At 45.3% G+C, this 25,597-nt stretch overlaps 1 protein-coding gene across 1 annotated transcript in view; it reads left to right on the forward strand.

Annotated features, from left to right (window-relative positions):
* IFT172 (intraflagellar transport 172) overlaps window positions 1–25,597 on the forward strand; it is a gene marked incomplete in the record, with an annotated part of 949,422 nt that overhangs the window by 843,729 nt on the left and 80,096 nt on the right. The window contains 1 exon segment of the mRNA XM_053710932.1: window positions 15,984–16,075. Within this exon segment, the coding sequence (XP_053566907.1) occupies window positions 15,984–16,075 (92 nt within the window).

Genomic DNA, 25,597 nt, shown 5'->3' on the forward strand with positions numbered 1-25,597 from the left:
ATACTCAGGGAGGAACAGAGAGAGCTCCTGTGGCCCCTACAGACTAAAGAAGAGTGTAACACTCAGGGAGGAACAGAGGGAGCTCCTGTGGCCCCTACAGACTATAGCAGACAGTAATACTCAGGGAGGAACAGAGAGAGCTCCTGTGGCCCCTACAGACTATAGCAGACAGTAATACTCAGGAAGGAACAGAGGGAGCTCCTGTGGCCCCTTCAGACTATAGCAGACAGTAATACTCAGGGAGGAACAGAGGGAGCTCCTGTGGCCCCTACAAACTATAGCAGACAGCAATACTCTGGGAGGAACAGAGAGAGCTCCTGTGGCCCCTACAGACTATAGCAGACAGTAATACTCAGGGAGGAACAAAGGGAGCTCATGTGGCCCCTACAGACTATAGCAGACTGTAATACTCAGGGAAGAACAGAGAGAGCTCATGTGGCCCCTACAGACTATAGCAGACAGTAATACTCAGGGAGGAACAGAGAGAGCTCCTGTGGCCCCTACAGACTATAGCAGACAGTAATACTCAGGGAGGAACAGAGGGAGCTCATGTGGCCCCTACAGACTATAGCAGACAGTAATACTCAGGGAGGAACAGAGAGAGCTCCTGTGGCCCCTACAGACTATAGCAGACAGTAATACTCAGGGAGGAACAGAGGTAGCTCCTGTGGCCCCTACAGACTATAGCAGACAGTAATACTCAGGGAGGAACAGAGAGAGCTCCTGTGGCCCCTACAGACTATAGCAGACAGTAATACTCAGGGAGGAACAGAGGGAGCTCCTGTGGCCCCTACAGACTATAGCAGTCAGTAATACTCAGGGAGGAACAGAGGGAGCTCCTGTGACCCCTACAGACTATAGCTGACAGTAATACTCAGGGAGGAACAGAGAGAGCTCATGTGGCCCCTACAGACTATAGCAGACAGTAATACTCAGGGAGGAACAGAGAGAGCTCCTCTGGCCCCTACAGACTATAGCAGACAGTAATACTCAGGGAGGAACAGAGGGAGCTCATGTGGCCCCTACAGACTATAGCAGACAGTAATACTCAGGGAGGAACAGAGGGAGCTCATGTGGCCCCTACAGACTATAGCAGACAGTAATACTCAGGGAGGAACAGAGGGAGCTCATGTGGCCCCTACAGACTATAGCAGACAGTAATACTCAGGGAGGAACAGAGAGAGCTCCTGGTGCCCCTACAGATTATAGCAGACAGTAATACTCAGGGAGGAACAGAGGGAGCTCCTCTGGCCCCTACAGACTATAGCAGACAGTAATACTCAGGGAGGAACAGAGAGAGCTCCTGTGGCCCCTACATACTATAGCAGACAGTAATACTCAGGGAGGAACAGAGGGAGCTCCTGTGGCCCCTACAGACTATAGCAGACAGTAATACTCAGGGAGGAACAGAGGGAGCTCATGTGGCCCCTACAGTTTATAGCAGACAGTAATACTCAGGGAGGAACAGAGGGAGCTCATGTGGCCCCTACAGACTATAGCAGAGAGTAATACTCGGGGAGGAACAGAGGGAGCTCCTGTGGCCCCTACAGACTATAGCAGACAGTAATACTAAGGGAGGAACAGAGGTAGCTCCTGTGGCCCCTTCAGACTATAGCAGACAGTAATACTCAGGGAGGAACAGAGGTAGCTCCTGTGGCCCCTACAGACTATAGCAGACAGTAATACTCAGGGAGGAACAGAGAGAGCTCATGTGGCCCCTACAGACTATAGCAAACAGTAATACTCAGAGAGGAACAGAGAGAGCTCCTGTGGCCCCTACAGACTATAGCAGACAGTAATACTCAGGGAGGAACAGAGGGAGCTCATGTGGCCCCTACAGACTATAGCAGACAGTAATACTCAGGGAGGAACAGAGGGAGCTCCTGTGGCCCCTACAGACTATAGCAGACAGTAATACTCAGGGATGAACAGAGGGGAGCTCATGTGGCCCCTACAGACTATAGCAGACAGTAATACTCAGGGATGAACAGAGGGGAGCTCATGTGGCCCCTACAGACTATAGCTGACAGTAATACTCAGGGAGGAACAGAGGGAGCTCCTGTGGCCCCTACAGACTATAGCAGGCAGTAATACTCAGGGAGGAACAGAGGGAGCTCCTGTGGCCCCTACAGACTATAGCAGACAGTAATACCCAGGGAGGAACAGAGGGAGCTCCTGTGGCCCCTACAGACTAAAGAAGAGAGTAATACTCACGGAGGAACAGAGAGAGCTCCTGTGGCCCCTACAGACTATAGCAGACAGTAATACTCAGGGAGGAACAGAGAGAGCTCCTGTGGCCCCTACAGACTATAGCAGACAGTAATACCCAGGGAGGAACAGAGGGAGCTCCTGTGGCCCCTACAGACTATAGCAGACAGTAATACTCAGGGAGGAACAGAGGGAGCTCCTGTGGCCCCTACAGACTATAGCAGACAGTAATACTCAGGGAGGGAACAGAGGGAGCTCTGTGGCCCCTACAGACTATAGCAGACAGTAATACTCAGGGAGGAACAGAGAGAGCTCCAGTGGCCCCTACAGACTAAAGAAGAGTGTAACACTCAGGGAGGAACAGAGGGAGCTCCTGTGGCCCCTACAGACTATAGCAGACAGTAATACTCAGGGAGGAACAGAAGTAGCTCCTGTGGCCCCTACAGACTATAGCAGACAGTAATACTCAGGGAGGAATAGAGAGAGCTCCTGTGGCCCCTACAGACTATAGCAGACAGTAATACTCAGGGAGGAACAGAGGGAGCTCATGTGGCTCCTACAGACTATAGCAGACAGTAATACTCGGGGAGGAACAGAGGGAGCTCATGTGGCCCCCTACAGACTATAGCAGACAGTAATACTCAGGGAGGAACAAAGGGAGCTCATGTGGCCCCTACAGACTATAGCAGACAGTAATACTCAGGGAGGAACAGAGGGAGCTCATGTGGCCCCTACTGACTATAGCAGACAGTAATACTCAGGGAGGAACAGAGGGAGCTCATGTGGCCCCTACAGACTATAGCAGACAGTAATACTCAGGGAGGAACAGAGGGAGCTCCTGTGGCCCCTACAGACTATAGCAGACAGTAATACTCAGGGAGGAACAAGAGAGCTCCTGTGGCCCCTACAGACTATAGCAGACAGTAATACCCAGGGAGGAACAGAGGAAGATCCTGTGGCCCCTACAGACTATAGCAGACAGTAATACTCAGGGAGGAACAGAGGAGCTCCTGTGGCCCCTACAGACTATAGCAGACAGTAATACTCAGGGAGGAACAGAGAGAGCTCCTGTGGCCCCTACAGACTAAAGAAGAGTGTAACACTCAGGGAGGAACAGAGGGAGCTCCTGTGGCCCCTACAGACTATAGCAGACAGTAATACTCAGGGAGGAACAGAAGAGCTCCTGTGGCCCCTACAGACTATAGCAGACAGTAATACTCAGGGAGGAACAGAGAGAGCTCCTGTGGCCCCTACAGACTATAGCAGACAGTAATACTCAGGGAGGAACAGAGGGAGCTCCTGTGGCCCCTACAGGACTATAGCAGACAGTAATACTCAGGGAGGAACAAAGGGAGCTCATGTGGCCCCTACAGACTATAGCAGACAGTAATACTCAGGGAGGAACAGAGGGAGCTCATGTGGCCCCTACTGACTATAGCAGACAGTAATACTCAGGGAGGAACAGAGAGAGCTCCTGTGGCCCCTACAGACTATAGCAGACAGTAATACTCAGGGAGGAACAGAGGAGCTCCATGTGGCCCCTACAGACTATAGCAGACAGTAATACTCAGGGAGGAACAGAGGGAGCTCATGTGGCCCCTACAGACTATAGCAGACAGTAATACTCAGGGAGGAACAGAGAGAGCTCCTGTGGCCCCTACAGACTATAGCAGACAGTAATACTCAGGGAGGAACAGAGAGAGCTCCTGTGGCCCCTACAGACTATAGCAGACAGTAATACTCAGGGAGGAACAGAGAGAGCTCCTGTGGCCCCTACAGACTATAGCAGACAGTAATACTCAGGGAGGAACAGAGGGAGCTCCTGTGGCCCCTACAGGACTATAGCAGACAGTAATACTCAGGGAGGAACAGAGGAGCTCCTGTGGCCCCTACAGACTATAGCAGACAGTAATACTCAGGGAGGAACAGAGAGAGCTCCTGTGGCCCCTACAGACTATAGCAGACAGTAATACTCAGGGAGGAACAGAGGAGCTCCTGTGGCCCCTACAGACTATAGCAGACAGTAATACTCAGGGAGGAACAGAGGAGCTCCTGTGGCCCCTACAGACTATAGCAGACAGTAATACTCAGGGAGGAACAGAGGGAGCTCCTGTGGCCCCTAACAGACTATAGCAGACAGTAATACTCAGGGAGGAACAGAGGGAGCTCCTGTGGCCCCTACAGACTATAGCAGACAGTAATACTCAGGGAGGAACAGAGGGAGCTCCTGTGGCCCCTACAGACTATAGCAGACAGTAATACTCAGGGAGGAACAGAGAGAGCTCCTGTGGCCCCTACAGACTATAGCAGACAGTAATACTCAGGGAGGAACAGAGGGAGCTCCTGTGGCCCCTACAGACTATAGCAGACAGTAATACTCAGGGAGGAACAGAGAGAGCTCCTGTGGCCCCTACAGACTATAGCAGACAGTAATACTCAGGGAGGAACAGAGGGAGCTCCTGTGGCCCCTACAGACTATAGCAGACAGTAATACTCAGGGAGGAACAGAGGGAGCTCATGTGGCCCCTACAGACTATAGCAGACAGTAATACTCAGGGAGGAACAGAGGGAGCTCATGTGGCCCCTACAGACTATAGCAGACAGTAATACTCAGGGAGGAACAGAGGAGCTCCTGTGGCCCCTACAGACTATAGCAGACAGTAATACTCAGGGAGGAACAGAGGGAGCTCCTGTGGCCCCTACAGACTATAGCAGACAGTAATACTCAGGGAGGAACAGAGGGAGCTCCTGTGGCCCCTACAGACTATAGCAGACAGTAATACTCAGGGAGGAACAGAGGTAGCTCCTGTGGCCCCTACAGACTATAGCAGACAGTAATACTCAGGGAGGAACAGAGGGAGCTCCTGTGACCCCTACAGACTATAGCAGACAGTAATACTCAGGGAGGAACAGAGGGAGCTCCTGTGGCCCCTACAGACTATAGCAGACAGTAATACTCAGGGAGGAACAGAGGGAGCTCCTGTGGCCCCTACAGACTATAGCAGACAGTAATACTCAGGGAGGAACAGAGAGAGCTCCTGTGGCCCCTACAGACTAAAGAAGAGAGTAATACTCAGGGAGGAACAGAGGGAGCTCCTGTGGCCCCTACAGACTATAGCAGACAGTAATACTCAGGGAGGAACAGAGGTAGCTCCTGTGGCCCCTACAGACTATAGCAGACAGTAATACTCAGGGAGGAACAGAGAGAGCTCCTGTGGCCCCTACAGACTAAAGAAGAGTGTAATCACTCAGGGAGGAACAGAGGGAGCTCCTGTGGCCCCTACAGACTATAGCAGACAGTAATACTCAGGGAGGAACAGAGAGAGCTCCTGTGGCCCCTACAGACTATAGCAGACAGTAATACTCAGGAAGGAACAGAGGGAGCTCCTGTGGCCCCTTCAGACTATAGCAGACAGTAATACTCAGGGAGGAACAGAGGGAGCTCCTGTGGCCCCTACAAACTATAGCAGACAGTAATACTCTGGGAGGAACAGAGAGAGCTCCTGTGGCCCCTACAGACTATAGCAGACAGTAATACTCAGGGAGGAACAAAGGGAGCTCATGTGGCCCCTACAGACTATAGCAGACTGTAATACTCAGGGAAGAACAGAGAGAGCTCATGTGGCCCCTACAGACTATAGCAGACAGTAATACTCAGGGAGGAACAGAGAGAGCTCCTGTGGCCCCTACAGACTATAGCAGACAGTAATACTCAGGGAGGAACAGAGGGAGCTCATGTGGCCCCTACAGACTATAGCAGACAGTAATACTCAGGGAGGAACAGAGAGAGCTCCTGTGGCCCCTACAGACTATAGCAGACAGTAATACTCAGGGAGGAACAGAGGTAGCTCCTGTGGCCCCTACAGACTATAGCAGACAGTAATACTCAGGGAGGAACAGAGAGAGCTCCTGTGGCCCCTACAGACTATAGCAGACAGTAATACTCAGGGAGGAACAGAGGGAGCTCCTGTGGCCCCTACAGACTATAGCAGTCAGTAATACTCAGGGAGGAACAGAGGGAGCTCCTGTGACCCCTACAGACTATAGCTGACAGTAATACTCAGGGAGGAACAGAGAGAGCTCATGTGGCCCCTACAGACTATAGCAGACAGTAATACTCAGGGAGGAACAGAGAGAGCTCCTCTGGCCCCTACAGACTATAGCAGACAGTAATACTCAGGGAGGAACAGAGGGAGCTCATGTGGCCCCTACAGACTATAGCAGACAGTAATACTCAGGGAGGAACAGAGGGAGCTCATGTGGCCCCTACAGACTATAGCAGACAGTAATACTCAGGGAGGAACAGAGGGAGCTCATGTGGCCCCTACAGACTATAGCAGACAGTAATACTCAGGGAGGAACAGAGAGAGCTCCTGGTGCCCCTACAGATTATAGCAGACAGTAATACTCAGGGAGGAACAGAGGGAGCTCCTCTGGCCCCTACAGACTATAGCAGACAGTAATACTCAGGGAGGAACAGAGAGAGCTCCTGTGGCCCCTACATACTATAGCAGACAGTAATACTCAGGGAGGAACAGAGGGAGCTCCTGTGGCCCCTACAGACTATAGCAGACAGTAATACTCAGGGAGGAACAGAGGGAGCTCATGTGGCCCCTACAGTTTATAGCAGACAGTAATACTCAGGGAGGAACAGAGGGAGCTCATGTGGCCCCTACAGACTATAGCAGAGAGTAATACTCGGGGAGGAACAGAGGGAGCTCCTGTGGCCCCTACAGACTATAGCAGACAGTAATACTCAGGGAGGAACAGAGGTAGCTCCTGTGGCCCCTTCAGACTATAGCAGACAGTAATACTCAGGGAGGAACAGAGGTAGCTCCTGTGGCCCCTACAGACTATAGCAGACAGTAATACTCAGGGAGGAACAGAGAGAGCTCATGTGGCCCCTACAGACTATAGCAAACAGTAATACTCAGAGAGGAACAGAGAGAGCTCCTGTGGCCCCTACAGACTATAGCAGACAGTAATACTCAGGGAGGAACAGAGGGAGCTCATGTGGCCCCTACAGACTATAGCAGACAGTAATACTCAGGAAGGAACAGAGGGAGCTCCTGTGGCCCCTACAGACTATAGCAGACAGTAATACTCAGGGATGAACAGAGGGGAGCTCATGTGGCCCCTACAGACTATAGCAGACAGTAATACTCAGGGATGAACAGAGGGGAGCTCATGTGGCCCCTACAGACTATAGCTGACAGTAATACTCAGGGAGGAACAGAGGGAGCTCCTGTGGCCCCTACAGACTATAGCAGGCAGTAATACTCAGGGAGGAACAGAGGGAGCTCCTGTGGCCCCTACAGACTATAGCAGACAGTAATACCCAGGGAGGAACAGAGGGAGCTCCTGTGGCCCCTACAGACTAAAGAAGAGAGTAATACTCACGGAGGAACAGAGAGAGCTCCTGTGGCCCCTACAGACTATAGCAGACAGTAATACTCAGGGAGGAACAAAGAGAGCTCCTGTGGCCCCTACAGACTATAGCAGACAGTAATACCCAGGGAGGAACAGAGGGAGCTCCTGTGGCCCCTACAGACTATAGCAGACAGTAATACTCAGGGAGGAACAGAGGGAGCTCCTGTGGCCCCTACAGACTATAGCAGACAGTAATACTCAGGGAGGAACAGAGGGAGCTCCTGTGGCCCCTACAGACTATAGCAGACAGTAATACTCAGGGAGGAACAGAGAGAGCTCCAGTGGCCCCTACAGACTAAAGAAGAGTGTAACACTCAGGGAGGAACAGAGGGAGCTCCTGTGGCCCCTACAGACTATAGCAGACAGTAATACTCAGGGAGGAACAGAAGTAGCTCCTGTGGCCCCTACAGACTATAGCAGACAGTAATACTCAGGGAGGAATAGAGAGAGCTCCTGTGGCCCCTACAGACTATAGCAGACAGTAATACTCGGGGAGGAACAGAGGGAGCTCATGTGGCTCCTACAGACTATAGCAGACAGTAATACTCGGGGAGGAACAGAGGGAGCTCATGTGGCCCCTACAGACTATAGCAGACAGTAATACTCAGGGAGGAACAAAGGGAGCTCATGTGGCCCCTACAGACTATAGCAGACAGTAATACTCAGGGAGGAACAGAGGGAGCTCATGTGGCCCCTACTGACTATAGCAGACAGTAATACTCAGGGAGGAACAGAGGGAGCTCATGTGGCCCCTACAGACTATAGCAGACAGTAATACTCAGGGAGGAACAGAGGGAGCTCCTGTGGCCCCTACAGGCTATAGCAGACAGTAATACTCAGGGAGGAACAAAGAGAGCTCCTGTGGCCCCTACAGACTATAGCAGACAGTAATACCCAGGGAGGAACAGAGGAAGATCCTGTGGCCCCTACAGACTATAGCAGACAGTAATACTCAGGGAGGAACAGAGGGAGCTCCTGTGGCCCCTACAGACTATAGCAGACAGTAATACTCAGGGAGGAACAGAGAGAGCTCCTGTGGCCCCTACAGACTAAAGAAGAGTGTAACACTCAGGGAGGAACAGAGGGAGCTCCTGTGGCCCCTACAGACTATAGCAGACAGTAATACTCAGGGAGGAACAGAAGTAGCTCCTGTGGCCCCTACAGACTATAGCAGACAGTAATACTCAGGGAGGAATAGAGAGAGCTCCTGTGGCCCCTACAGACTATAGCAGACAGTAATACTCAGGGAGGAACAGAGGGAGCTCATGTGGCCCCTACAGGCTATAGCAGACAGTAATACTCAGGGAGGAACAAAGGGAGCTCATGTGGCCCCTACAGACTATAGCAGACAGTAATACTCAGGGAGGAACAGAGGGAGCTCATGTGGCCCCTACTGACTATAGCAGACAGTAATACTCAGGGAGGAACAGAGAGAGCTCATGTGGCCCCTACAGACTATAGCAGACAGTAATACTCAGGGAGGAACAGAGGGAGCTCATGTGGCCCCTACAGACTATAGCAGACAGTAATACTCAGGGAGGAACAGAGGGAGCTCATTTGGCCCCTACAGACTATAGCAGACAGTAATACTCAGGGAGGAACAGAGAGAGCTCATGTGGCCCCTACAGACTATAGCAGACAGTAATACTCAGGGAGGAACAGAGAGAGCTCATGTGGCCCCTACAGACTATAGCAGACAATAATACTCAGGGAGGAACAGAGAGAGCTCCTGTGGCCCCTACAGACTATAGCAGACAGTAATACTCAGGGAGGAACAGAGAGAGCTCCTCTAGCCCCTACAGACTATAGCAGACAGTAATACTCAGGGAGGAACAGAGGGAGCTCCTGTGGCCCCTACAGACTATAGCAGTCAGTAATACTCAGGGAGGAACAGAGAGAGCTCCTGTGGCCCCTGCAGACTATAGCAGACAGTAATACTCAGGGAAGAACAGAGGGAGCTCCTCTGGCCCCTACAGACTATAGCAGACAGTAATACTCAGGGAGGAACAGAGAGAGCTCCTCTGGCCCCTACAGACTATACCAGACAGTAATACTCAGGGAGGAACAGAGGGAGCTCCTGTGGCCCCTACAGACTATAGCAGACAGTAATACTCAGGGAAGAACAGAGGGAGCTCCTGTGGCCCCTACAGACTATAGCAGACAGTAATACTCAGGGAGGAACAGAGGGAGATCCTGTGGCCCCTACAGACTATAGCAGACAGTAATACTCAGGGAGGAACAGAGAGAGCTCCTGTGGCCCCTACAGACTAAAGAAGAGAGTAATACTCAGGGAGGAACAGAGGGAGCTCCTGTGGCCCCTGCAGACTATAGCAGACAGTAATACTCAGGGAGGAACAGAGAGAGCTCCTGTGGCCCCTACAGACTATAGCAGACAGTAATACTCACGGAGGAACAGAGGGAGCTCCTGTGGCCCCTACAGACTATAGCAGACAGTAATACTCAGGGAGGAACAGAGGGAGCTCCTGTGGCCCCTACAGACTATAGCAGACAGTAATACTCAGGGAGGAACAGAGGGAGCTCATGTGGCCCCTACAGACTATAGCAGACAGTAATACTCAGGGAGGAACAGAGAGAGCTCCTGTGGCCCCTACAGACTATAGCAGAGAGTAATACTCGGGGAGGAACAGAGGGAGCTCCTGTGGCCCCTACAGACTATAGCAGACAGTAATACTCAGGGAGGAACAGAGGTAGCTCCTGTGGCCCCTACAGACTATAGCAGACAGTAATACTCAGGGAGGAACAGAGGTAGCTCCTATGGCCCCTACAGACTATAGCAGACGGTAATACTCAGGGAGGAACAGAGAGAGCTCTTGTGGCCCCTACAAACTATAGCAGACAGTAATACTCAAGGAGGAACAGAGAGAGCTCCTGTGGCCCCTACAGACTATAGCAGGCAGTAATACTCAGGGAGGAACAGAGAGAGCTCCTGTGGCCCCTACAGGCTATAGCAGACGGTAATACTCAGGGAGGAACACAGAGAGCTCCTGTGGCCCCTACAGACTATAGCAGACAGTAATACTCAGGGAGGAACACAGAGAGCTCCTGTGGCCCCTACAGACTATAGCAGACATTAATACTCAGGGAGGAACAGAGAGAGCTCCTCTGGCCCCTACAGACTATAGCAGACAGTAATACTCAGGGAGGAACAGAGGGAGCTCCTGTGGCCCCTGCAGACTATAGCAGACAGTTATATTCAGGGAGGAACAGAGAGAGCTCCTGTGGCCCCTACAGACTATAGCAGACAGTAATACTCAGGGAGGAACAGAGAGAGCTCCTGTGGCCCCTACAGGCTATAGCAGACAGTAATACTCAGGGAGGAACAGAGAGAGCTCCTGTGGCCCCTACAGACTATAGCAGACAGTAATACTCAGGGAGGAACAGAGGGAGCTCCTGTGGCCCCTACAGACTATAGCAGACAGTAATACTCAGGGAGGAACAGAGAGAGCTCATGTGGGCCCTACAGACTATAGCAGACAGTAATACTCAGGGAGGAACAGAGAGAGCTCATGTGGGCCCTACAGACTATAGCAGACAGTAATACTCAGGGAGGAACAGAGGGAGCTCCTGTGGCCCCTACAGACTATAGCAGACAGTAATACTCAGGGAGGAACAGAGGGAGCTCATGTGGCCCCTACAGACTATAACAGACAATAATACTCAGGGAGGAACAGAGAGAGCTCATGTGGGCCCTACAGACTATAGCAGACAGTAATACTCAGGGAGGAACAGAGGGAGCTCCTGTGGCCCCTACAGACTATAGCAGACAGTAATACTCAGGGAGTAACAGAGGGAGCTCATGTGGCCCCTACAGACTATAGCAGACAGTAATACTCAGGGAGGAACAGAGAGAGCTCATGTGGCCCCTACAGACTATAGCAGACAGTAATACTCAGGGAGGAACAGAGGGAGCTCCTGTGGCCCCTACAGACTATAGCAGACAGTAATACTCAGGGAGGAACAGAGAGAGCTCCTGTGGCCCCTACAGATTATAGCAGACAATAATACTCAGGGAGGAACAGAGAGAGCTCCTGTGGCCCCTACAGACTATAGCAGACAGTAATACTCAGGGAGGAACAGAGGGAGCTCCTGTGGCCCCTACAGACTATAGCAGACAGTAATACTCAGGGAGGAACAGAGGGAGCTCATGTGGCCCCTACAGACTATAGCAGACAGTAATACTCAGGGAGGAACAAAGGGAGCTCATATGGCCCCTACAGACTATAGCAGACAGTAATACTCACGGAGGAACAGAGAGAGCTCCTGTGGCCCCTACAGACTATAGCAGACAGTAATACTCAGGGAGGAACAAAGGGAGCTCATGTGGCCCCTACAGACTATAGCAGACATATGTATAGTAGACCAAGCGCTAGTATTTTACAGCCTTAAGCTCACTAGCAATAGTCCCCTAGTGGACTCGAGAAGTGACTATAATTCTGTGATATAGTGAGCTCTCTGAAGCTTAAAAGGACTGTGAGAGTATGGATGTTTAAAAAATGCAATATATTTATTACAGTCAAATAAAATATACAGTATAATACATACAGATTAAAAAACTTCTTAAGATCTTCCTAAAATCTCCATGAGATAGAAATTAAAGGATATAGTGTTATCTATATCTGTTTAGCTAAAAATGCCTTACTGTCGGAACAAGTGTTACGTTAGCTCCAATAACAGTCTAAGATCATAATATTATGTGATCTTTAAAATACAATTTGAGCGCAAATATTTACATACAGCAATCTGGAGTATAATAACCAGAGATTAGCGTGATATAATATAAATGGTACAAATGCAATATAAAAGTGTCAGTGGTACAAATTCAATATACATACAATACAATAGTTTGGGATAAATGCAATTGTAGTACCAGTAAGGTGACCGGATAGATCCGGTATGTTATATAAAGAAATAGTGATGAAAAAAATGTATCTCAGATGATCTCTAAAAAATGTCTCTTTGAAAAATCACAGTGTTCAAAAAAATAGTGTTCCACAAAAAATAATAAGTTAGTGTGTGTAAAAAATCCTAGATGATTAACTCCAAATGAAAACTCTTCCCAAAAACTTCCAAAAATAACTCCAATGACTGTGGTGAACGTGAGATATAATTAGAAAAAAAGTGAAAAAAATGCAAAAGGAAAAAATACAATGATGTGGCGGATAGGTCCAAAATCCTCCTCCTAAATCTGTGGGTAAAATAAAGTACAATAGTGTAATAACATCTAAATGCGGTATAATGGAATCAGAAATGTGCTCACCAGTATGTCGACGGGTTTTGGCCCTCCTAGGCCTTTCTCAAGACAATACTGGTCTGTATGTCTCTGGGAGCTTTATATCCTAATACTATAGGTGATTGGTTCTACTTTGGCGCCAAAAAACGGGGTCTGCCCTTTCCTGTTTATCCCAGTGTTACATGGGAAACAGTGGTTTTCTTTTTTGTTTAATGTAACTTTTGTGTTCTTAAAGTATTTTGTATCAGATTCTTTTCGTGTACCTTACTATTTTATGGCGTCTCTTATTTCTCTAATATGGTGTATATCAGACAATATTTCTTTTTTCTTGGTTGCCCCACTTACGGAGCGTTTCACTCGTTATCTCTTCCGGTTTCTTTGCCTGTAGCCTAACATCCGGTTTCGCTTTCGCTACTTCCGGTTTCGCTTCTACCGGAAGTCTGGATTTACTCTTATCCGGTTGTGCTATTGCCGGATGTTTATCTCATTTGTAACTTCAGTTTTACCTGCAACGTTTTCTATTTAGCCTGCATGACTATGCGGTGGATTAGGGGTCCAACAATGTCCTAATTTTGTATGTATGGGCCAGTGTTTAACGTATATGTAAAACCTTTGTAAAACGCTTATATAAAACATATATAAAACAACCTTAGCTTATAGGTGTGAATTTTAAACAGACGATACAGAATGCATAGATACCTATATCTTTAAAATTATTTAAAATTATTAAAAATAGTAAAAAATTCTTAAAAAAATTCTCCAAAATATCTGTCACAAATGTAGGAATTTGTGTGAATAGGTCACACGTTTAAAATACAGAATATTCTTGAAATTCGTTCCATTAGTGTAAACAGGTACATGAGATAAGGGTGGGGTTTATAAGTAACAAAGAGGCTTTTAGGAAGCGTATAGGAGTAAGAATCTCCCATTTGCTTAAAGAGGTCGTTATACCTATTGAAGATGGCATATATAAGTGCTGATAGTTAGAGTCACTTTTCTGCAATAATTGGGACATCTTAATTTAAGTTAATTGTACATGGGGGAGGGGGTGAATTTTGCTGATGTACTCGGAGAAGACCTCTACAGTGTGTCTTATGTTTTAGGTGCTTAAAGTGGGAGTTTGGAGAATTACATATTATCCTCAATGGAAAAAAGGATTCCTATTCTTTTGGTTCTTATTGTTTCTCAGTTTATTCAATCTATTAATGAATATCTAGGGACCTACTGGTGTATATTGCGGATTCTGTCTACTAATCTATCAATCTAGAGCGTGCAATCCAGCTAGTGTGAAAACACATGCTTTTATTGGTATGCTTTTGTTTGATAAGGATATTCAGTGGTATATTTGTTTTATACACCATCTATAAGAAGTAACAATTACTGTCTAGTCTTTTCGTAAGGACAGCAAGTGTGACAGATCCTCTTTGTGATTTAGTCCCTTGGGGAAGAGGCAATCCAATGTAAAGATCCATTTAGATTCATTGAATAGCAATTTCTTCTCGTGGTTTCCTCCTCGCCAGTTCTTCTCTATCTTTTGGATCCCGAAAAACTTAAAGTCTTTTATATTGCCTCTATGGGTTATGGAGAAGTGTCTGTACAATGGCGTATCTTTATCCAATTTTTCAATGCATAATATATGCTCTCCTTTTCTGTCCTTTAATGTTCTTGAAGTTTGTCCTACATATTGTAGGCCACATGGGCAGAATATTACGTAGATGACTCCCTTATCGTGACACCTGATGAGGTCTTGTATCTTATGTTCATCCCTCTTGTCATGTCCAAAGAATTTGTTCGTTTTGACTCCACTTCTACATGCCTTACAGCTCGGGCACGGGAAGAAGCCTTTTATCGCTTTTCCCTGATAGTTTGTGGTAGCCTTTTTTCTGTTCTTCAGGACAGTTGGGGCCAATATACCTTTTAGGTTATCGGTCTTTCTATAGATAAATCTCGGTTGAGCTATCAGTTTTTCACCAATCACATCGTCTTCTTTTAGGATGACCCAGTGTTTCCTGATGATTCTTTCAAGTATATGTCTATTAGAACTATATTCTGTTATCATCGGTACGTTTATTCTACTGTCTTCTTCTCCTATTGTCGGTCTTGTCTTGTACTTCAGCAAGCTGTTTCTGTCTGTTTTGCCAACTTCCTCTATCTTTTCCAGAGGTAGCTCCTGTGGCCCCTACAGACTATAGCAGACAGTAATACTCAGGGAGGAATAGAGAGAGCTCCTGTGGCCCCTACAGACTATAGCAGACAGTAATTCTCAGGGAGGAACAGAGAGAGCTCCTGTGGCCCCTACAGACTATAGCAGACAGTAATACTCAGGGAGGAACAGAGGGAGCTCCTGTGGCCCCTACAGACTATAGCAGACAGTAATACTCAGGGAGGAACAGAGAGAGCTCCTGTGGCCCCTACAGGCTATAGCAGACGGTAATACTCAGGGAGGAACACAGAGAGCTCCTGTGGCCCCTACAGACTATAGCAGACAGTAATACTCAGGGAGGAACACAGAGAGCTCCTGTGGCCCCTACAGACTATAGCAGACATTAATACTCAGGGAGGAACAGAGAGAGCTCCTCTGGCCCCTACAGACTATAGCAGACAGTAATACTCAGGGAGGAACAGAGGGAGCTCCTGTGGCCCCTGCAGACTATAGCAGACAGTTATATTCAGGGAGGAACAGAGAGAGCTCCTGTGGCCCCTACAGACTATAGCAGACAGTAATACTCAGGGAGGAACAGAGAGAGCTCCTGTGGCCCCTACAGGCTATAGCAGACAGTTATACTCAGGGAGGAACAGAGAGAGCTCATGTGGCCCCTACAGACTATAGCATACAGTAATACTCAGGGAGGAACAGAGAGAGCTCCTGTGGCCCCTACAGACTATAGCAGACAGTAATACTCAGGGAGGAACAGAGGGAGCTCCTGTGGCCCCTACAGACTATAGCAGACAGTAATACTCAGGGAGGAACAGAGAGAGCTCATGTGGGCCCTACAGACTATAGCAGACAGTAATACTCAGGGAGGAACAGAGAGAGCTCCTGTGGCCCCAGACTATAGCAAACAGTAACATGGTTCTCTTGCTTCATTCCTAGGGTACCCGGTGCTGCGCAACAAAATAGAATTCAAGCAGCCGGGCAAAGCAGCTAATAAAGATGACTGGAATAAGTTTCTTATGGCCGTCAAGGTGAGTACAGCTGCCGTTATACCCACCCCTTCCCTTCCTCTGTTACCTGTTGTGCCAGCCTCTATTTGTTCTCCTGAGTGTCTTGTAATGTTACTTTCTTGTATTATCTTTCTGTTACTGTGTTACTTGCTCACACTAATACTCTGCCTCTGTCACTGCAGTATTATCTCTCTTGCCCCATTAATACTCTGCCTTTGTCACTGCAGTATTATCTCTCTTCCCCATTAATACTCTGCCTTTGTCACTGCAGTATTATCTCTCTTCCCCATTAATACTCTGCCTCTGTCACTGCAGTATTATCTCTCTTCCCCATTAATACTCTGCCTCTGTCACTGCAGTAGTATCTCCCTTGCCCCGTTAATAATCTGCCTTTGTCACTGCCGTATTATCTCCCTTGCCCCGTTAATAATCTGCCTTTGTCACTGCAGTATTATCTCTCTTGCCCCATTAATACTCTGCCTTTGTCACTGCAGTATTATCTCTCTTCCCCATTAATACTCTGCCTCTGTCACTGCAGTATTATCTCTCTTGCCCCATTAATACTCTGCCTCTGCAGTATTATCTCTCTTGCCCCATTAATACTCTTCCTCTGCAGTATTATCTCTCTTCCTCCCACCCCATTAGTACTCTGCCTCTGTTACTGTAGTATAATCTCTCTTCCTCACATTAATACTCTGCTACTGGTATTGCAGTATTATCCCTATTCCTCTCTAGCCCCATTAATACTCTGCCTCTGTCACTGCAGTATTACCCCTATTCCTCTCTTAACCAATTAATACTTTGCCTCTGTTACTGCAGTATTATCCCAATTCCTCTCTTGCTCACATTAAAGGATTACTTTGTTATAATTTTTAAGCTAAACAACTAACATATTAAAGTTAATAAACATTAATTAAAACCTACTGGCCTATATTTCATAACGTTCTAAAAGTTATATCTTTTATTCGCCGATGATGTCACGTTATCCTGCCCACTATTTTCAGCACTGCATGTTCAAAATACTTAAACCAATAACTTTGTGTTTAAAGCGCCATTTTGAAACCTAGGTATTGTAAACGGATTGGTACAGAGCAAAGGATACCCACGGAGTGGGTTTGGAAAACAATTAAATTTGCAGACAAGATTTCTGATATACGGTAGAGATATGTTAATGAAATGCTATTGATAAAAAGCGTATTTGGGGTAGTTAGTTAGTAACAGGCATAGAAAATATTTACTTACAGTGGCCCTTTAATAATCTGCCTTTGTCACTGTAGTATTATCCCGCTTTCTCTCTTGCCCCATTAATACTCTGCCTCTGTTACTGCAGTACTATCCCTCTTCCTCTCTTGCTCACACTAATACTCTGCCTCTGTCACTGCAGTATTATCTCTCTTGCCCCCCCATTAATACTCTGCCTTTGTCACTGCAGTGTTATCTCTATTCCTCTCTTGTCCCATTAATACTCTGCCCTGTCACTGCAGTATTATCCCTCTTCCTCCCACCCCATTAGTACTCTGCCTCTGTTACTGTAGTATAATCTCTCTTGCTCACATTAATACTCTGCTACTGGTATTGCAGTATTATCCCTATTCCTCTCTAGCCCCATTAATACTCTGCCTCTGTTACTGCAGTATACTCCCTCTTCCTCTCATTAATACTCAGCTACTGTTACTGTAGTATTATCCCTCTTCTGCTCTTGCCCCGTTAATACTCTTCCTCTGTGACTGCAGTATACTCCCTCTTCCTCTCTTGCTCACATTAATACTCTGCTACTGTTACTGTTGTATTATCCCTCTCCTTCTCTTGCTCACATTAATACTCTGCTACTGTTACTGTAGTAGTATCCCTCTTCCTCTCTTGCTCACATTTAATACTCGGCTACTGTTACTGTAGTAGTATCCCTCTTCCTCTCTTGCTCACATTTAATACTCGGCTACTGTTATTGCTGTATATTCCCTCTTCCTCTCTTGCTCACATTACTACTCTGCTACTGTTACTGTAGTATTATCCCTTTTCCTCCCACCCCATTAGTACTCTGCCTCTGTTACTGTAGTATAATCCCTCTTTCTTTTAAAAAGATATGACGAGTCCATAGATTTCATCCTTACTTGTGGGATATTAACCTCCTGCTAACAGGAAGTGGCAAAGAGCACCACAGCAGAGCTGTATATGTAGCTCCTCCCTTCCCTCCCAACCCAGTCATTCTCTTTGCCTGTGTTAGTAATAGGAAGAGGTAAAGTGAGGTGTTAGTTTTAGATTCTTCAATCAAGAAGTTTTTTATTTTATATGGTACCGGTGAGTACTATTTTCCTCGGGGAGATATGGAGAAGATTTCTGTCCTGAGGTTGATGATCTTAGCAGCTGTAACTAAGATCCATTTTGGTTCCCACAAAGCTTCTGAAGGTAGTGCAAGAGAAATCTTCAGTGTGGAGAACGGTTTCATGCTATAAGCAGCATTGAGGTATGTTCAGTCTTTTATTTATGAGGAGACTTGTTATATCAGAACTGCCTGACATTTTTCCCTGCAAGGGAAGGGGTAAGCAGTAGCCCTGTATCGCTGATGGTGTTACTGACAAATCCTGTGTTTTATACATATTGCTTTGACACTGTATTGGGGCTGGACACTGGGAGAGGCAGCTTGACATTATATATTTTAATAAAACAAGTCAGTAGGGTTGCAGTTCCTTGTTAAAGATTTTAGGGGACCACATGGCTTTATTTTTCAAACCGCTTTCCATGCGGTTAGACAGAGTGTTAAGACGACGTCCATGTTGGGCGGGGCCTGTTTTGTGCGCTCAGATGCGCAGTTTACTCTGACTGAGAAGGCAGCAGGCATTAGCTCCGGTGGGGCCTAGAGTGGTTTTCTGTTCACCAGATCGTTGTTTAGTCATTTTGCAGTACCCTGGGGGCAGGTAGGCGCCACAGGAGAGCTGTGGCAAGGTGCAGGGGTCATTTTTTCTGTTAAGATATATTTTTTGATTAAAATGTCTCTTAGAGGGTAAATTCACCTTTTACTTATAGGTTGCAATAATTTTTGGGCCAATTGAATTATTATATTTAATTGTGTAGCGTTTTTAATAGGCGCAGTACACATTTCTTTCATGTAATTGGCAAGAGTCCATGAGCTAGTGACATATGGGATATACAATCCTACCAGGAGGGGCAAAGTTTCCCAAACCTCAAAATGCCTATAAATACACCCCTCACCACACCCACAATTCAGTTTTACAAACTTTGCCTCCTATGGAGGTGGTGAAGTAAGTTTGTGCTAAGATTTCTACGTTGATATGCGCTTCTCAGCATTGTTGAAGCCCGGTTCCTCTCAGAGTACAGCGAATGTCAGAGGGACGTGAAGGGAGTATCACCTATTGAATACGATTATTTCTCTAACGGGGGTCTTTTTCATGGGTTCTCTGTTATCAGTCGTAGAGATTCATCTCCTACCTCCCTTTTCAGATCGACGATATACTCTCAAATTTACCATTACCTCTACTAAGAACTGTTTTAGTACTGGTTTGGCTATCTGCTATATGTGGATGGGTGTCTTTTGGTAAGTATGTTTTCATTTACTTAAGACACTCTCAGCTATGGTTTGGCACTTTATGCAAATTATATAAAGTTCTAAATATATGTATTGTACTTATATTTGCCATGAGTCAGGTTCATGTATTTCCTTCTGCAGACTGTCAGTTTCATATTTGGGAATATAAACACTTTAAGAAATTTGTTTCTTACCTGGGGTTTAGTCTTTTTCAGTTTGACTACTTTTGCATTTGCGGGTATTAGGCCCGCGGGTGCGTCAAATGTTAGACTTTATTGCGTCATTTTTGGCGCAGGAAATTACGTTTTTGACGCAACTTTGTCATTTCCAGCGTCATACGTGACGTCGAGATCTTTCACACGGCGGCGTCATTAGTGACGCAAGTGTGTCATTTCCGGTCGTTTTTGGCGCCAAAAAAGTTTACGTTACGTTGTGCATCATACTTGGCGCCCATTTTTCTTCATTATTTCAATACCCCATTGTTGTTTGCCTCCTGCTTTCTTTTCTATCAAGAGACCTTTGCTTTTGCATTTTTTCCCATTCCTGAAACTGTCATTTAAGGAAATAGATAATTTTGCTTTATATGTTGTTTTTTCTCTTACATTGAGCAAGATGTCACAATCTGATCCTGCCTCTGAAGTTTCTGCTGGAACATTGCTGCCTGACATCGGGTCTACCAAAGCTAAGTGCATTTGTTGTAAAATTGTAGAAATTATTCCACCGAATGTCATTTGTAATAGTTGTCATGATAAACTTTTACATGCAGATAGTGTTTCTATCAGTAATAGTACATTGCCAGTTGCAGTTCCTTCAACTTCTAATGTGCATGATATACCTGTAAATTTTAAAGAATTTGTTTCTGATTCTATTCTGAAGGCTTTGTCTGCATTTCCACCTTCTAATAAACATAAAAGGTCTTTTAAAACTTCTCATTTAGCTGATGAAATTTCAAATGACCAACAACATAATAATTCATCCTCTTCTGCTGAGGATCTATCTGAAACAGAAGATCCTTCCTCAGATATTGACACTGACAAATCTACTACTTATTTATTTAAAATAGAGTATATGCGTTCTTTATTAAAATAAGTGTTAATTACTTTGGATATTGAGGTAACCAGTCCTATTGACGTTCAGTCTAATAAACGTTTAAATTCTGTTTTTAAACCTCCTGTGGTTTCCCCAGGTGTTTTTCCCATTCCTGAGGCTATTTCTGATATGATTTCTAGGGAATGGAATAAGCCAGGTACTTCCTTTATTCCTTCTTCAAGGTTTAAGAGATTGTATCCTTTACCAGCAAAATCTATAGAGTTTTGGGAAAAGGTCCCCAAAGTTGATGGGGCTATTTCTACTCTTGCTAAACGTACCACTATTCCTATGGAAGATAGCACTTCCTTTAGGGATCCTTTAGATAGGAAACTTGAATCTTATCTAAGGAAGGCCTATTTATATTCAGGTCATCTTCTCAGACCTGCTATTTCTTTGGGTGATGTTGCGGCTGCATCAACTTTCTGGTTGGAAAATATAGCGCAACATGAATTGGATTTTGACATATCTAGCATTGTTCGCTTACTGCAACATGCTAATCATTTTATTTGTGATGCAATTTTTGATATTATCAAAATTGATGTTAGATCCATGTCTTTAGCTGTATTAACTAGAAGAGCTTTGTGGTTTAAATCTTGGAATGCTGATATGACATCTAAATCTAGATTACTATCTCTTTCTTTCCAAGGTAATAATTTATTTGGTTCTCAGTTGAATTCTATTATTTCAACTATCACTGGAGGAAAAGGAGTTTTTTTGCCTCAGGATAAAAAACCTAAGGGTAAATCTAAGGCTTCTCACCGTTTTCGTTCCTTTCGTCAGAATAAGGAACAAAAACTCAATCCTCCTCCCAAGGAATCTGCTTCCAGTTGGAAGCCTTCCTCAAATTGGAATAAATCCAAGCCATTTAGGAAACCAAAGTCTGCCCCTAAGTCCGCATGAAGGTGCGGCCCTCATTCCAGCTCAGCTGGTAGGGGGCAGATTAAGGTTTTTCAAGGATTGTTGGATAAAATCTGTCCAAAATCATTGGATTCCGAGCATTGTCTCTCAAGGGTATCGAATAGGATTCAAAGTAAGACCTCCTGTGAGAAGATTTTTTCTCTCACGCATCCCTGTAAATCCAGTAAAAGCTCAGGCTTTTCTGAAGTGTGTTTCAGACCTGGAGTCTTCAGGGGTAATCATGCCAGTTCCTCTTCAGGAACAAGGTTTGGGGTTTTATTCAAACCTATTCATTGTACCAAAGAAAGAAAATTTGTTCAGACCAGTTCTGGATCTGAAAATTTTGAATCGTTATGTAAGAGTACCAACTTTCAAGATGGTGACTATAAGGACTATTCTGCCTTTTGTTCAGCAAGGACATTATATGTCCACAATAGACTTGCAGGATGCATACCTTCATATTCCGATTCATCCAGAACACTTTCAGTTTCTGAGATTCTCTTTTCTAGACAAGCACTACCAATTTGTTGCTCTTCCATTTGGCCTAGCAACAGCTCCAAGAATCTTTTCAAAGGTTCTGGGTGCCCTACTATCTGTAATCAGAGAACAGGGTATTGTGGTGTTTCCTTATTTGGACGATATCTTGGTACTAGCTCAGTCTTTACATACTGCAGAATCTCACACGAATCAACTAGTGTTGTTTATTCGGAAACATGGTTGGAGGATCATTTTACCAAAAAGTTTCTTGATTCCTCAGACATGGGTCACCTTTTTAGGCTTCCAGATAGATTCAGTGTCCATGACACTGTCTCTAACAGACAAGAGACGTTTAAAATTGGTTGCAGCCTGCCGGCACCTTCAGTCTCAGTCATTCCCTTCAGTGGCTATGTGCATGGAAGTTTTAGGTCTCATGACTGCAGCATCGGACGCAATCCCCTTTGCTCGTTTTCAAATGAGACCTCTACAGCTTTGTATGCTGAATCAATGGTGCAGGGATTATACAAAGATATCACAATTAATATCCTTGAATCCCAATGTACGACACTCTCTGACATAGTGGATAGATCACCATTGTTTGGTTCAAGGGGCTTCTTTTGTGCTGTTTGAGGATCTCTGTCAGCACAAGGGGTTTGGAAATCTCAAGAGGCGAGATTACCAATAAATATTTTAGAACTCCGTGCAATTCTCAGGGCTCTTCAGTTCTGGCCTCTACTAAAGAGAGAACCGTTCATTTGTTTTCAGACAGACAATATCACAACTGTGGCTTATGTCAATCATCAGGGTGGGACTCAGTCCCCAAGCTATGGAAGAAGTATCTCGGATACTTGCCTGGGCGGAATCCATCTCCTGTCTAATCTCTGCGGTGCATATCCCAGGCGTAGACAATTGGGAGGCGGATTATCTCAGCCGCCAGACTTTACATCCAGGGGAGTGGTCTCTCCATCCAGATGTGTTTTCTCAGATTGTTCAGATGTGGGGGCTTCCAGAGATAGATCTCATGGCCTCTCATCTAAACAAGAAACTTCCCAGATACCTGTCCAGGTCCAGGGATGTTCAGGCGGAAGCAGTGGATGTGCTGACACTTCTTTGGTGTTATCATCCTGCTTACATCTTTCCGCCTCTAGTTCTCCTTCCAAGAGTGATCTCCAAAATCATCATGGAACAGTCTTTTGTGTTGCTGGTGGCTCCAGCATGGCCACACAGGTTTTGGTATGTGGATCTGGTTCGGATGTCCAGTTGCCAGCCTTGGCCACTTCCGTTACCGCCGGACCTACTATCTCAAGGTCCGTTTTTCCATCAGGATCTCAAATCATTAAATTTGAAGGTATGGAAATTGAACGCTTAGTTCTAAGTCATAGAGGTTTCTCTGACTCAGTGATTAATACTATGTTACAAGCTCGTAAATCTGTTTCTAGAAATATTTATTATAGAGTTTGGAAGACTTACATTTCATGGTGTTCTTCTCATAAATTCTCCTGGCATTCTTTTAGAATTCCTAGAATTTTACAGTTTCTTCAGGATGGTTTGGATAATGGTTTGTCTGCAAGTTCCTTAAAAAGACAAATCTACGCTCTTTCTGTTTTATTTCACAGAAAGATTGCTATTCTTCCTGATATTCACTGTTTTGTACAGGCTTTAGTTCATATTAAGCCTGTCATTAAATCAATTTCTCCTCCTTGGAGTCTTAATTTGGTTCTGAAGGCTTTACAGGATTTGAGCCTATGCATTCTTTGGACATTAAACTACTTAATTGGAAAGTGTTGTTCCTTTTGGCTATTTCTTCTGCTAGAAGAGTTTCTGAGCTATCTGCTCTTTCTTGTGAGTCTCCTTTTCTGATTTTTCATCAGGATAAGGTAGTTTTGCTGACGTCTTTTCAATTTTTACCTAAGGTTGTGAATTCTAACAACATTAATAGAGATATTGTTGTTCCTTCCTTGTGTCCTAATCCTAAGAATTCTTTGGAGAGATCCTTACATTCTTTGGATGTGGTAAGAGCTTCGAAATATTATGTGGAAGCTACTAAAAATTTCAGGAAGACTTCCAGTTTATTTGTTTTATTTTCTGGTCCTAGGAAAGGTCAGAAAGCTTCTGCTATTTCCTTGGCTTCTTGGTTGAAACTTTTGATTCATCAAGCTTATTTGGAGTCGAGTCAAACCCCGCCTCAGAGAATTACAGCTCATTCTACTCGATCAGTCTCCACTTCGTGGGCTTTTAAGAATGAAGCTTCAGTTGATCAGATTTGCAAAGCAGCAACTTGGTCCTCTTTGCATACATTTACTAAATTCTACCATTTTGATGTATTTGCTTCTTCGGAAGCAGTTTTTGGTAGAAAAGTTCTTCAGGCAGCTGTTTCAGTTTGATTCTTCTGCTTTTGATTTAAGTTTTTTTCTTTCAAAAGTGAAAATAACTTATTTTTTGAGTTGTGGATTTTTTTTTCAGCGGAATATGACTGTTTTTATTTTATTCCCTCCCTCTCCAGTGACTCTTGAGTGGAAGACTCCACATCTTGGGTATTGATATCCCATATGTCACTAGCTCATGGACTCTTGCCAATTACATGAAAGAAAACATAATTTATGTAAGAACTTACCTGATAAATTCATTTCTTTCATATTGGCAAGAGTCCATGAGGCCCACCCTTTTTATGGTGGTTATGATTTTTTGTATAAAGCACAATTATTTCCAAATTTCCTTTGTTGATGCTTTCTACTCCTTTCTTTATCACCCCACTGCTTGGCTATTCGTTAAACTGAATTGTGGGTGTGGTGAGGGGTGTATTTATAGGAATTTTGAGGTTTGGGAAACTTTGCCCCTCCTGGTACGATTGTATATCCCATATGTCACTAGCTCATGGACTCTTGCCAATATGAAAGAAATGAATCTATAGGTAAGTTCTTACATAAATTGTTTTCTCTTGTAAGGTGTATCCAGTCCACGGATCATCCATTACTTGTGGGATATTCTCATTCCCAACAGGAAGTTGCAAGAGGACACCCACAGCAGGGCTGTTATATAGCTCCTCCCCTAACTGCCATACCCAGTCATTCTCTTGCAACTCTCAACAAGCATGGAGGTAGTAAGAGAGAGTGGTTAAATATAGTTAGTTTTTTATCTTCAATCAAAAGTTTTGTTATTTTAAATAGTACCAGAGTTGTACTATTTTATCTGAGGCAGTAAATAGAAGAAGAATCTGCCTGAGATTTCTATGATCTTAGCAGGTTGTAACTAAGATCCATTGCGTTTCTCACATATGTCTGAGGAGAGAGGTAAGTTCAGCGGGAGAATGGCGTGCAGTTTACTCTGCTATGAGGTATGTGCAGTTACAATTTTTTCTAGAAATGGAAATGCTAGAAAATGCTGTTGATACCGGATTAATGTAAGTTAAGCCTGAATACAGTGATTTAATAGCGACTGGTATCATGCTTACTCTCAGGGGTAATACCCTTATAAAATTGCAATATAAAACGTTTGCTGGCATGTTTAATCGTTTTTATATATGCTTTGGTGATAAA

The sequence above is a fragment of the Bombina bombina genome, chromosome 4, assembly GCF_027579735.1.
Source record: "Bombina bombina isolate aBomBom1 chromosome 4, aBomBom1.pri, whole genome shotgun sequence".
Classification (NCBI taxonomy): Eukaryota; Metazoa; Chordata; class Amphibia; order Anura; family Bombinatoridae; genus Bombina; species Bombina bombina.